The 15,330-nt window shown below is 39.4% G+C and overlaps 1 protein-coding gene across 1 annotated transcript in view; it reads right to left on the reverse strand.

Annotated features, from left to right (window-relative positions):
* Positions 1–3,229: 3,229 nt before the first annotated feature.
* Positions 3,230–15,330, reverse strand: part of ERICH6 (glutamate rich 6) — a 46,306-nt gene continuing 34,205 nt past the window's right edge. Inside the window, exons 11-14 of the mRNA XM_063101448.1 lie at positions 13,658–13,743; positions 11,160–11,315; positions 8,722–8,950; positions 3,230–3,499 (exon numbers count right to left, since the gene is read on the reverse strand). Coding sequence (XP_062957518.1) covers positions 3,230–3,499; positions 8,722–8,950; positions 11,160–11,315; positions 13,658–13,743 — 741 coding nt within the window. The remainder of the gene's footprint in view (positions 3,500–8,721; positions 8,951–11,159; positions 11,316–13,657; positions 13,744–15,330) is intronic.

Below are 15,330 nucleotides of genomic sequence, written 5' to 3' on the forward strand. Positions count from 1 at the left end.
TAACTCTGGAATGGGCTTTGTGCAGAGAGACATCGTCTTCTTTTCTTTGGTCTCTGCTGGTGACTCTCCTTGTGTCAATGCACTCCAGTGGCTGGTGGACCATCTGTGTGGTGGTTGTGGCATCTAGCCACTTTCGTAACAGCCATGGTTACTGTGGTGGCTGTGGTGGGCCACCCACATGGAGGTGATGTTTCTGGCATGCTCCTTGGCACTGGCAGTGTGCCTGGTTGTGGGTGGGTGGGTGGGTCCAGTCCCCAGCTCCATACCTCGGGGCCCTGGGCGGGCCCTGAGGCACTGGCAGTGTGCCTGGGCACAACTAATTTTTTGTCCTTTGCTACTTCTAAAATGGGGGAACTTCCTGTGGGCACCAGTACTTGAGCTGTGTGGTTGAGCTAAATTGCTGCTTTGCTGCTGTTTTCCTAGGGAAGGCTTTTTGTGCAGCTCAGGGTTTAATGGTTGACGTTATAGGTACTTCCAACTCTCCAGAGACCAGGTGCACCTTGGTTGTGTAGAAACTCTGATCTGGGCCTGAGTCTTTTCAACAAACCACACCCCATGCAAGTCTATATTCCTGATCAGTCTTCTCTGAGTGGTCCTGCACTGATTGAGGGGCAGATTGGCTGTCCTTGCTGTGCCCCAGTGTTCTCCTGGTGTGCCTGTCTCCCCCACCACCCATGCTCCAAACACTTCCCATGGGATGGGCTGTGTACTGGTCCCTGGGGATGACTCATTGGCCTCTGAATGTCTCCTTTTTTTCAGTTGTTGTGGCTCCTTGCTCCTGTGTGGGTCCACGGGAATACTATTAGTGGCCTTGCTGTCCTATAATCTCCAAATTTTCTACAATGATTTGGCAATACATTTGTTAGCAGAGAAAGCTACCAATGGAACATATTCTAAAATGTTTCACTCGTGTATTAAGAGATTTGCATAGACTAATATACTGGAGATGTCTTCTATGTCTCAGTCCCTGCAGGGTTTTGCCAAACACACTTTGGTGCCAAGTTTACCTGGAGAAAAAACTTTTATTTCTTTATCCATCAGTTACGTGAAAGTGCACTTATGTATGTTCTCGAAAGATGATTATTTTATTTGTCAAAAATGTATAAATAAAATCTGAAATATTTATACACAAAATAATAATAAAAGTCATAATCCTAAGATCAGGAATAAAAGGAGACAAAGGTTGGTAATACTACTTTAAGCTTTAAGTATATTAATAATTTCTTTAACATTTACAACTGGAAAAGCCTACACACTTAAAATGTTTTCTTTTCCCTCAATTAATGTAATGTTAATATATGAGCACCATAAGACTAGAAGAGTTTAATTCTTTTAAAGAGGGCTTTATTCAAAACTGAGATTACCTAAAACATATAGAAAAGCAAACATTTATATATAAAATCTCTGGCATACCCCAATCTACTTTTGATATAGATACATGCTCAAAATAAAATTGTTATTGTTATTTTTAATAATTCAGTTCCTTCAATAAATCTGCCTTGAAATATGACATTGATAGATGATAGATAAATAGAGATAGATATAAATGTTTTCCACTTGGAAACATCTTCATTTTAAATAAATTTTTAAAGAAGCAACATAAATTCCTTTATTACATGTGATAAATTATTATTTATTAAAGTAAGATAATTTGAAATAACATTCTGGCATTAAATATGAAGCAATATGGTAAAAGATATCATCCTTTTATTCTGCTAATCTCAATCTCAATTAATCAAGGACTTATTCAGTATCTACTATGGGCTCAACACCCCAAAAGTAGTTTTGTAATGATATGCAAAAAGATTTTAGTTAGGGCTTTGTTGTGATGTACAGTTATGTACTATGTTTTTTAGAGCTGTACTGATACATTAATTCATTTATCGGTTAGTTTCCTATTATCTCATTTGGTAGAAACAAAAAGTTCAATGAGAAGGAAGTGGCTAAAGGCAAAAAAAAAAAAAAAAAAAAAAGAGAGAGAGAGAGAAAGGGAGAGACATTTAGGATCGACTGAGATAAGAGTTTAGGAACCTGATTTTTACCAAGATAGCAGTGGGAATGAGCAAGAATGAAAATAAAAAAATAATGAATCTAAATCCTCAGTATTAACAAAGTTCCTAGAAAGCAAGTTAAAGCAGAAAAAAAGAAAGAAAAGAAAAGAAGGAAGGAAGGAAGGAAGGAGGGAGGGGGAAAGGGGGAGAGAGGGGGAGAGGGAGAGGGGGGAGGAGGGAGAGGGAGGGGTAGGGGGTAGGGAGAGGGAGCGGCAGAGAGCGCGCACGCGCGCCAGACGGTCTCGGGGCGGGAACGCTCTTGCTTCCGCTCACGCGTCTCCCTCCTCTGCCCTCCTTGTACCTCTTTAGTTGGCTTTTAGTAGGAAAACGATATATTGAGAACTAAATTGTGAATGGTGGGCAGGCATAATCCCTCGTTACACATTAGCATCAAGTTTGGAACTGAGTATAAGGAATGTCCCCAGAAACGAATTTCACCCTCTCCCTAGGAACAAAGAACTGAGAAGCCCCCGGAAGATCCGGAGCCTCGGGGTTCAGGGGCCCCTCGTGTGTCTTTAGGGTCCTCCACCTGCACCCCTGTTCTAGAGCAGGGGCCGTGCGGGGTTGTCACTGCAGATTCAAACCCGGCGCCCCTCCCCGCTTCATAGGAAATACGTGATTTTCTGTAGACTTTGCCGCCAGCTCTTATTGCCATTTCCCAGCGACAGGCACCTGCCTGTGGCCTGCGCGGGGGGACAGAAGGAGAAGCCACCCGTCGTCTTCGGCAGGAGGGGACGTCCGGGCAGACGGCGGTTTCCCGCGTCTCCCGCCCTGCTCCGGTGCGGACTCGGCAGCCCCCAGTGGTGTCGTGAGCCTCGGACGCTCCTGCTTTCGGCTCTGCGGGGACGCTGACCTCCCCGGCGCCTCTGCCGATCTGCTCATGCTCCAGGGTCGGGCAAAGGAGCTGTTGAATCTTCTGCCCGAGAACGGAAGCCAGGCTGAACGGGGCTCGGCGGGCAGAGCCGGCCGGGGAACGCCAGGTCACGGGCGCGGGTCCCCGTCCCCGCCAGCCACCCGAACACGTGTAGAAAAGCCAGGACTGAGCTAGGATGCGTTCTAAGTTCACCAGATGGCACATTTCAGGGCACTTCCTCGTCATTTTGTACGCTTCTGGGGGAACCTCCCAATCTCCTCCCCTCACCCAGAAAACCTCAACAGAAAAGAAAGCACGATCATTCTTAGTTAAACTTTTCATTTATTATATCTCTTACTATTGTCGTTATTATATCGCTCTTTATACCGGAATTGTGGCAGAGGGCAATTAATTTTAGAGAAAGCGAAGAGAGGTAGGAAGGTTGCTTTAATTTTTCCCAAACCTGGCTCGAGGGGAAATTCACACAAATTTCAAGTTTATGAAACAGGCGCCGAATCTTGACCACAGTGGCCAGCAGCAGCAGGTCTTCCCCGCTCAGGTGTCGGAGGGCCGGGATCTCCTCGGGGTGTGGTAACTGCAGCAAAGAGAGAGAAGAGAAACTCAGAGGCGGGACGGGGCACTGTGGAAGCGGGCGGGCGGGAGCAGCCGAGGAGAGAGGCGAGTGTGGGGCCGGACCCTTCTGAAGGCTCCGGCTGGTGTTATTCTGATCTGAACGAGGAAGGAGCTGAAATGCTGTGGAGACTTCACAGACCAAATGGAATCTGGATACTTTCCAAACCTTATCATTTATTCAGGTACTGTCACCAGCATCCACTGAGCGGAGCGCGAGGACGCCTCAGACACCGTCCCTTCCCCGGGAGTGGCCGGCGGGGAGGGTGCGGTGCTGGTGCGAGGCCGGGCGCCCACGGGGAGGGCACGGAGCGGGCGGTCTCCCTCAGAGAAGGGGGAACTGGGATGACCACTATTCCCTACCCTTCTCCTATCTGTGCCTTTACCTCCAGGAGGCCATTCCAAATTAACCTCTGCATTAACCTTCCTTGGCCTCTGCTCTGCCCACGTCCTCACAGCCTTTGATGATTCAAGGCTGATGTCTCCTTACAGCTGCAGAAAGGTGAATGGACTTGTCAGGACAGCCTTGCCTGAGACCTTTCCGCAGACCGCGGCTACAGAGCCACCCCAGGAGGAGCAGTAGCCTCCACGGGGCAGCTAAAAGTAAGCACAGCCACAGGACCACTTCCGCAGGTGTGGTGACCAGGTGACCACTTACCTGCCAAAGGTGCAGCACTTACAGCATCTCTCTGCACTTACACCCCTCCCTCCACAGAAAGGAAAGAAGGAAGAAAAGGGTATGAGATGGACAAATAAGAAAGAATGAATCAGAATCTTTAATTTATTCTTTAACCCCAAATCCCACAAAATGACGGAAAATGTTTCAGAGATTAAATCAACAATGGTTCTAATAAGAAGGATTTCATCACTAGGAATTTTCAAGGAATTCCTGAAAATCAAAAAGCTGATGAGACCATATCTACATTTATCTACAGAGAGATAAATGACCAAATGAAACCACTAACCTAAAACACATAAACTCTGAGGTCAGAGTCAACAGAAATGAGCTAGGAAAGATCCTGAGGTAAACACTGACCTGATCCAGCGGGAGGCAGCCCCTCACCTCCCCCTTTGTATTGAGCGGCAGTGACCACAGGCTGGGGTTGGCATCGGGCACAGGAGCTGGCCTTCTACCCCTCAACAGCACATACCACTTCTCCACAATTATCAGAAGCAAACTTCAGTAAACAGAACATTCAGGAAAACGGATTCGCAAATACAAAAATGAACACACAACTGGGAATCACCAAATATTTGAGGCCATGAAAGAGAGACACCAGATTTATCTATCAGAGAAACTGATACTCAAAGAAACAAAATTAATAGAGGAAGACTTTAGTATGTGTATATATATATATATATATATATATATATATATAGCTAATTATTTTCTAAGGGATTTGAGAGAAGATTGTTGTCAAGGAAAAGAAACAACTAGAGGACTTGGAAGTTAATTCTATGCAAATAGAAAAAAAGATATGTTAATGATTTTAGACTAACCATAAAAATATGGTACATTAAAAGACTGAGTCGGTTAGGTTGAGAAAAGCAACAAAATTCAGTTATATGCTGTTTGCAAGAGACACATATAACTGAAAACTATATAAAAAGGTTGAAAATCAAAGGATGACAAAATATGAATCAGGCAAATGCTAACAAAAAGAAAGCAAGTTTAGCAATTTAACAGTGGATGAAACTATTTAAGGCAAAGGCCATTAAAAAGGAAATTGGGAATAATCCATATTGATAAGATTACAATTTTTATTGTCAAAATAAACTCTCACTGATATACACTGAGTCACATAAGGGGCACAGCTAAAGAGCAAATGAGTGAGGTGGAAGATTGAAGTGACACAGGGGAGAAAGGTACAGCTTTCCAAGAAACTAGTCATTGCCTTTAACTTCCTGACCACAGAGCTTCAAAATATATAAAGCAAAACTTGATAGAAATACTAGGAAAGATGGACAAGTTCACAATCATTTTGAGAGACTTTCATACATTTCTCAGAAATAAACCCATTATATAAAGTGAAAAGGATAGAGAAGTATGAATAAAACAATTAGACATGGAATTTTGTACCAACAAACATACCTTTTTTTGGGTAAAATACACATGAAGCACTCATAAAAATTGTGTAATCAACAGCAAAGAAAATATCAATATATTCTAAATAGCAGAAAAAAATGAAAGCCATATTCCCTGGCCATTTAGAAATTAGCAAGAAAAGGATAGTAAATCTTTTTATCTATTTAAAAATACTATGACTATTGAATTGAAGAAGTCAAAATTGATATAAATTATTTAGAAGTAAAAGAAAATGAGAGCACTACATACTAAAACTTGTGACCAATGACCAAAGAGGCACTTGGAGTGCCAGGGTAGAGGTGAGGGTGGGTCTTGCTAGTTTAGTTAGATTGGTCAGGAAAAGACTCTGAGCAGAAACCTGAAGGAAGTGAAGGAACAGCCATGAGTGAGCAGCAAGTGCAAAGGCCCCATGGCAGGAACCGCAAAAAGGCAGTGTGGCTGGAGCAGAGAGAGTGAGAAAAGAGTAATATAGACAGAATACTGAAATGAGGAGGTCCAGATCATGTCCAGCATTGCAGGCCTTACGTAGGGTCTGGGCTTTTACTCAGAGTAAGGTTAGAGGCCATTAGATAGTTTTGACCAGACTTGTGTATCATTCCACCTAGGGTTAGAATAGTCTTTGGGAAGACTAGAAGCAGGGAGAATCATTAGGAGGCTATTATAATAATTTAATCAACAGATGGATTAGGTACAAGAGGCGGACCAGAGCGACAGTACTGGAGGATGTTAGAAGTGTTAGACTCTGGAGATATTTTGGAGGCAGAGTTTATGTGACTTGCAGATGAGGTGATGTGTGGTTGTGAAGCAGACAGGAGGATAACTAGTCCAAAGTTTTTAGCCTGAGCAACTGAAAGAATGCAGTTGCCTTTTTTTTTCTGAGATGGATGGAGAAGACTGAGGGAGGAGCAACTTTGAAATCTAGTTTGCTATGCTTTTATTGCCTTCTTGGACATCCAAATGGAGATGCTGAGTTGACAACAGAGATCTGCAAGTCTGGAGTTCACGGGAGATCCTAGACATACAAGTTAAAGGATTATCAGCATGTAGATGGTATTTGAGGACATGCAACTCAATGAGATCACCTGGGAGTGAGCATAGACAGAGAAAAGATAAGCCCAAGGACAAGCCCTGGGGCGCTCCAATACTTAGAAAAAGGGGAGGGGAAGAAAAATCAGCCAAGAAAAACGGGAAGAAACAGCCTGTGAGGTGGAAGGAAAATCAAGGGGGAGTAGTGTCCCAGAAGAAAGGGAAGAAGAGCTGTCAGGAGGAGGAAGTGATCGACTGTGTCCAATGGCGCTGAGAGTCATTAGATTTAGCATAAATTAACTACAGTACATAGGAAATACTATGTAGCAATTAAAAAATAAAATAGACTTCCAATATGCTTGAAGATGTAGACACGGAAAAACCTTCAATACTTGTTAAATGGAAAACAAAAAACAGAACCCCGTCCTCAACCAGCATAGTATGATTCAATTCTTATTTTTTAGAAAATATGTATATGAATAATTTATGAATACATGGAAAGGGGAAAGATACACACCAAATTTTGGGTGATGATCACTTTGGAAATGGGGGTTAGAATAGAAAAGGAGATAAAGGGGGAATGTCATTTTTTATTCTCTATTTCTGTATTGTTCAAATCCTCAAATAGGGGACGTATTTCCATCACTTTTGTAATTTTAGTAAACCCAAAGAAAGAGTGATTGTAAGAACAATGGGAAAAGTAAAAATTTTAGTGTCAACTCTTCCCCCAGCAAGGGACATGACTTCCAGGGAATGAGCTTCCAATTGAAAGTTCTTGATCAAAAGGGGGAAACGATGAAGGAAGTAATCAAAATAAAGCAGGTTTCCAAAAAAAAAAAAAAAAAAAAAAATTAGCATCAAATTCTTCCTTTTGCATCAAAATGACTCTTTTTCGGATTAAAATTCATTTCTAAAGGGGGGAAGACTGGAGAGAAGGAGTGGAGAAGAGAGAGGTGTTCATGAGACATTCCTGCCTGTGCTGAATATTGAGATCTTTTTCCACACACTTAAAAATACAGTTTTTTTTAGACATTAAAGACACCTTTATAGTTTGGAGCAACTTCTTCCTTTAAAAATGGATAAAACGAAGGTCCTCAGAGTTTAAGAGACTTGTTCAAAGTCACACAATATACATGTTTTATATATATATATATATATATAGAGAGAGAGAGAGAGAGAGAGAGAGAGAGAGAGGTACATATAGATCTCTATTTATATCTGTTTCTATACATTAAGCTACCTTGTACTGAGTACTTATTTGGTGCCAAGCACTAGGCTTATTACTTCACATTCTCATTGAGTCTTCACAGCAATCTGATAGGTAGGAATCATTATCCAATTTTGTGGATGAGGAACTGAAGTTAAAGTTTACTCACTTAGGCAAGTGGCAGAGCTGAGGTCTGAAACTCTAGAGACTCTGTGACCTGAAGTGAATGTTCTTAACCACTATGCCTTATTGTTAGTCACTGAGAGTGTACTCTGGGCCATGCCTGGGTGAGGCACTGGGGACAATAGACAGAGATTCTGCCCTTCAGGAGCTCGCCGTCCAGTAGGAAAGGCAGCCATGGGGGCGCGTAAGGCAGCATGCTTCAGCAAGCACAGGGATAGAGGCAAGAAGGTGGAAAACCCCGAGAAGGATGTGATAGATGCTGACTGGGAGAAGGACTAGGAGGTCTGGGAAGTATCTCCAAGGAAATGAGGCTTGAACATGATGAGAACCCAGATCTCCTGACCCAGCCCAGGGCTTTCTACCACAGCAGGGAGAAAAACAAACACAATACAAAATCCTAAAATAAAATCCCTAAGGTAGCACTACTCAGTCCTGGAGTAAACACTCAGCAAGTGTTACGTGGATCCAAGTCAGAACTAAAAGGAATTTCAGAAGAAGAAACAATTAATAAGGTTGCCTCAATTCCATATGAAACTTTCACCATGTGTTTTTCATTGAATTCCAAAATTCTTAGTGGATAGTAGATTATGATAAGTATACTCTCTATCGGTAATAACACTAACAAAAGTTAATTTATTTTCTCATTATTCTAAATGCTTTAAACTGTTTTTTAAAACATACCTACCTTCACTTTGGTTCCGACACTGATTCTTGCCTGTTGGCCCATTGCTAGAAAAGTGATGGAAATCTTGTCTTGTTCTAGGATGCGAACTCCAACGTAATGGTTCAAAGCCAGAAAGACAGGTTTAAATGAAACAAACGGTGAGGAAGCGATGGAACTCGACCAATTCCAAGCCCTTACTCTGTTGCCAGCTTGATCTGAATATTGACCTCCCAAGATATTGATGTACACCCTGGGCGGGAAGGAAATTAACAGTCATAAACAGTAACACTATAATTCAATGCACTTGTTAACCAAGGGGAGTAATAGCATGTACGTGGTGGAAATCTCAGGTAATACTAGCAGTGATAATACTGTGACTGAATTCTGCACTAATTTGAAGTACTTAGTCCAATTTGAGACCATACAGATAACCAAAATGTGTCCAGAGGGTGGAACTGGGATGGTAAAGGGTGGAAGGATGAAGCAGGAACAGGGAAGGTTTAGTCTGGAAGAGATACAGGAGAATAGTCTATTCCTATAAGAGGGGAGAAGACCAGTGCTTAGATTTCCACCAGTGGGTGTAAATTCTGGGGAAGCCTGAATTGGTCTCAGTACAAGAGAGTGGTTTTCTAACAATGCCCACCAACTGGGAGCCAGGCAGGCTTCCAGGAGCCCTCTCATCAGGACTGGGTATGGGCAGGAGAGGCTCAGAAGACACCTCTGATATCACTGCAGTAGAGAAGAGCTCTGTAATGGAGCAGAAGGTGGAACTTAGACCAACGGGACTCCCAATCTCCTGCTAATTGCTGAATCACTAATGGCCCACATTTTACCACATTACATACAAATTTAGACCTGCACAGTCTGAGATCTAGTGGCACTAATCACTGTGCCACTTAATTATCTCCTTCTCATACTCTCTCACCTTCTTCTAACTTGGATCACCATCCCCACCTTGAGGACAGAGAATAGGTATAGTTCTGGGAACTCAGAAAGTTGGCTTCACTTGGTAATAAATTATTATTATTATTATTATTATTATTTTAAAAGATGACTGGTAAGGGGATCTTAACCCTTGACTTGGTGTTGTCAGCACCATGCTCTCCCAAGTGAGCCATGGGCCAGCCCTGTAATAAATTATTTTTTAAAAACTAGATAAATTGTCTATGATAGCTCCAAACTAAGATAACTAACATTTCATTTCTCCAGTATTGATTAGTGGTAGTAATCTAATAGCAAAAGCACAAATGAGAAACTGAGGTGATTATTTTACTGTATCTGGGAAGGAGGAGATTTAGTTTTATCTTGAAATATGGGTGAGAATAAATTATCTAGATAAATCAGTCCTTTGTTTATTTATTAAACATTCTTTGAGTCTATACCATGCACAGATACACTGCTATGTATTGGCAAAGATTCGAGATGTGCCTTTAAGGAAATTCAGTCCAGGAAGGTAAATGGACTTGCTATACAGAGGCAGATAGAGGGTCTATGAGAGTGTCAAGGAGCCAAGTCAGAGTGACCAGGAGTTCAGTTTGTGGGTCAGGGGGCTTCATGAAACCAATCAAGAAGAACCATTGGTTTCTTATCTAGAAGCCAATGGATATTGGTGACAATTAATATAGCAATTCACCAAATGTAACATACAATTGCTATTGAATCCAAAAAAATAAGTAGAAATTTTCCAATATACATGATATGATGGTAATGGATTAACCACAGCTTTGCATTAAAACTACAAATAGCTCACAGTGTTCTAATTTATCAAGTACTGGCAGTGTCCAAATTTTGCCAGTTATTGGAGAGTTTCCCAAAATGAGATTTTTATACCTGTAAATAATTTAAAGGAAGAGACTATCTCTTCCTGAAAAGCTTAAAAGCTTAAATTGTATTTGAAGTTAGAAACCAAATTTTACTTTGTCAGGCTGAATGAAATAATATGAAGTCAAAGCGTATCTGTGAATCAGGATTTTAATTTTTAAAAATATTTCGTTTGTATGTTATTGTTGGTTGTGGCTTTAGAAAGCTTATTAGTTAGGAGTGTATCTCAAACAATCACAGTACAGTGCAGCAACTTTCCACTGACAAACTATTTCCATAGATGAAGCAGAATATCATCAGGGCACAGGCTAAAGACTGCCTGGATTCACATTCCAAATCCCTGGAGTGACCATATAATTTATTAAGATTGTTTTTTCTATTCTGCAATTATATAGTGCATATTTTCTTACTGTTAATGGAAAGAATATGAGCTTTGCTTTGTATAGTTACTTGAGATTTTTCTACTGAGAAACTTATGGAATGGCATAAACCACATTACTATCTAAAGATCACTAACTTAAATAAATCTTCTTAGAGCCATTCTTATCATTTAAGAAGAAACACTCAGTTTCAGAAAAGCAAAAATCAATCAATCAATCAGTCAATCAAATGGCAGCAGGAGGAAACTAGAAACCTACCAGACATTTCCATTGGGATGATAGCAGGAACTTCTGCCAGAGGAGTCCAGCACTGCCAGGATGGAAGGGTTAGTGGGCACATCTTCTTGGACTATACAAGTGAAACCATTTATCTTGTTGGGCACTCGGATAATGGCTAGGTTTCCAGATGGATAGCTGAGATCAGATAAGGTCACGTGAGTTGTTCTAATGATCCTTGACTATTCTGGGAATAAATTCAATTTATGAGACAGCCCTTTGAAATTATACAGCATTCTGAAAATGAGAGGTACTATTATTACAAAGGATTTTATTTTTGTTTGCTTTTTTGGTGGCTGGCCAGTATGGTGATCCAAACCCTTGACCTTGGTGTTACAAACACCACTCTCTAACCAAGTGAGCTAAGCTGCCAGCCCAGATTTTATGTTTTTTTATGGGGATCAAAATATATTTATGAGATGGAAAAATCCTCAGGAAAATACTAGCAAATTGGATCTAGCAATATGTAAAAAGGATTATGCACTGTGATGAAGTGGGGTTTATCCCAGGAATGCAAGGTTGGCTTACCATCTGAAAATCAATTAATGTAATATACCATATTAATAGAATAATGAATAATAGAATAATATACCATATTAATAGAATAAAGAGCATGAGATGGAAAAATCCTCAGGAAAATACTAGCAAATTGGATCTAGCAATATGTAAAAAGGATTATGCACTGTGATGAAGTGGGGTTTATCCCAGGAATGCAAGGTTGGCTTACCATCTGAAAATCAATTAATGTAATATACCATATTAATAGAATAATGAATAATAGAATAATATACCATATTAATAGAATAAAGAGCAAAAAACACATGATTATCTCAATAGGCATAGAAAAAGCATTTGACAGACTCCAACACCTTTTTATGATAGACTCAATAGACTTTGAAAAGAAGGGAACATTCTCAACCTGATAAAGAATATGTACAAAAAACCCACACCTAAAAATCATACTTAATGGTGAAAGACTGAGTGCTTTCCCGTAAGATCAGAAACTAAACAGAGGTGTCAGCTCTCACCACTTCTATTCAGCACTGCTCTGAATATTCTAACAATGAAAACTTTAGGAAAGAAAAAGAAATAAAGGCATACAGATTGCAAAGAAAAGTAAAACTGTATCTATTTGCAGATGACATGGTCTTGTATAAAGAAAATCCTAAGCAATCCACAAAACAATATATTAGAGTTAATCAATGAGTTCAGCAGGGTTATAGGCTACAAGATTTATATAAAAAATAAATTGTATTTCTATACACTGTTAGTGAACATTCTGAAAATGAAATTAAGAAAACAGTTCCATTTACAATAGCATCAAAAAGAATAAAATATACTGAGGATAATTCACTGACTGTTAATACTCAGTCCACACCTAGGCTGATCTGAAGTCCAGAGATGAAGTAAATACGAGATTGATTCTGAATCATTTTAAAAATCAGACACAGCCTTCAAGAAAGTTAAGAAGAATTAAAATCAGAGCATGAAATGATAACTAATAATAAAAGTTGAGTAAGTTATTTAAAATTTATTGATATAATTAAAACAAAACCGACACTCTTTTTCATAGGGCCTAGGGAACTAAGACTTCCATTATGCTTCCTATGTCATAAAAGTCATATTTCTGGTTTATTATTGATATTCGACTAAACATTTAGGAAACAATGACTAAAAATGATTTTCTTCTACAAAGGGAGGCCCTCAGTTCATGAAAAAGCCCTCCTTCTTTTCTTTAGTTTCCTCAAGATATTAAATGGCCCTTATGTTGCAATATCAAATGACCTGGTCAATCAGGCAGAAGTCCAAGTGATCAATAACTTAGTGTTCTATGATATGGCTACTGAATTTTGGTATTAAAAAATGACGTATTTCTTATGGATGGGTAAACTGGTACACATTTTCTGGGAGAAAAATCTATCAAAGCATTAAAACGTCCAAATTTCCTACCCAGAATTTCTAGTCCTAGGTATTTAATTCAAGGAAATGAGTAATAAGTATGCAACAAAGTATGCACAGAGCTGTTCATTTGTGTACAACAGCAAAAACTGAAACCACCTTTGTTAGCAGTGAGGGAAAGGTTAAGTGAGTTATAGTATAGTACATCTCTACAGTGAAATTCTGTGTGGTTATAAAAATGGTGTTATATCTCTGTATTTACTGCATACCACATATTCATACCGCATACCACATATTCATATTGCATATTCATGAACATATATATATTCATTATTTGTTGTATAATATCATTGTATAAAGGGGCCAGTTATAAAATATGAATAGTTAAATAATTGATTTTTAAAAGAACTATATATATATATTCTCATAAACAGAAAAAAGTAAGGAAATATACATTTAAAAATGCTAACAACTTCTCTGTGGGTGGCAGATTTTGGAGTAATTTAGAAAATATTTTTCTTTATCTTTCTTTTGCTGAAAAAATAAAGCTAATAAAAATAAGTTGTTGAAAGAAAAGATACAATATTTGTGTTGTCCCATCTGGAAATGAAGTCAGAAACTTGCTCCCATGTTTATAGTGCTTCTCTAAGAGTTCATTCCTCATAACCTGTTCACCACAGAAAAGAAAAGAACATTCAACCATTAATTGTTCCAAATATAAAGTATTAAATATGACAACAAAGAACATTAGTTGGTTGCTGTGGTGATACAAACCATTTCTTAATTTAAATTGGTGGTCTTGCTTCAACAACAGGCCAATCCTTAGCAATCATTTAAAGATTGTTCCTGGGCCGGCCCTGTGGCTCACTCAGGAGAGTGCAGCGCCCAGGCCGTGGGTTCCGATCCTATATAGGGATGGCCGGTGTGCTCAGCGTGGTGCGGACGATGCCGAGGCAAGGATCAAAAAAAAAAGAAAGATTGTTCCTAACCCCTGCAGTATAACTTGATAAAATCTTTCGGGTAGAAATCTGACATTATATATCTATTTGAAGGTTTTTATTTTTAATTTTTTTACTTTATACACATATTACAATAGTCCCCCCCTAGCCACAGAGGGCATGTCCCAAGACCTGCAGTAGATGCCTGAAACAGTGGATAGTACCAACCTATATATGCTATGTTTTTCCTATACATACATACATATACCTATGATAAAGTTTAATTTATAAATTAGGCATCGTAAGATATTAACAATAATTACTACTCATAAAATAGAACAATTATATCAAGACTCAGAACAGCATGCAATTTAAGACTTATAAATTATTAATTTCTGGAATTTTCCATTTAATATTTTCAGACTGTGGTTGACTATAGGTAACTGAAACTGCAGAAAGTGGAACTGTGGATAAGGGGGGACTACTGTACTGAAACAAGACAAAAGGAGATAAAAAACCAGCTCCAGTATAATGGCAGCATCCTATATCCTGATTGTAGTAGTGATGCTTACAAAACTGTCAAAATTCTTAGAACTGAACACCTAAAAAGGGTAAATATTACTATACGTAAATTTTACTTCAATAAACCTGACAAAAACAAAACAAAACAAACTCCACCATAAGCTGCAGCCATTGGTGTCTCTTCAAGGTTGCTCGTGAAGTTCATTTGAGCAGAACACTAACTAGTGAGGTATTCGAGGGTGACGAGAGACATACAGGGAGATATTCCTTGCTACATATTCAAGTTCAACTATTTATACGTAAAGCTCAATAGGAAAATAATTTTTAAAATTTTTTTTTTGTGTGTGTGGCTGACCAGTAAGGGGATCTGAACCCTTGACCTTCAGCACCCTTCTCTAACTGAGTGAGCTAACGGGCCAGCCCAGGAAATGAATTTGTACCCTACAATATTGCATAATAAACTGAAGTTTCAATTTAATTCTGTTTATTCCTAATTTTGAATTGTACTAAAGTGAATACAGGTATTCCTAGGGCTAAAAAAATGAAATAATCTAAATTTTCACATAAATGTTGCCATTTATTTTGGAAGCTAATACATGTTTTCACTTTTATGAAATATGGAATACGTTCAGATAAGTGCTAAAACATGCTGTTTCATTAATGAGTCATTATCAGGCTAACACCTGTGTAATCAACATCCAGGTCAAGAAATTGAGCAATGCTTACACTCTAGAAGCCCCCACCCAAAAGCGTTCATCCCAGTGTTAATATCCTTCCTTCCTAGACATAACCAC

Source organism: Cynocephalus volans, chromosome 1, assembly GCF_027409185.1.
Source record: "Cynocephalus volans isolate mCynVol1 chromosome 1, mCynVol1.pri, whole genome shotgun sequence".
Taxonomy (NCBI): domain Eukaryota; kingdom Metazoa; phylum Chordata; class Mammalia; order Dermoptera; family Cynocephalidae; genus Cynocephalus; species Cynocephalus volans.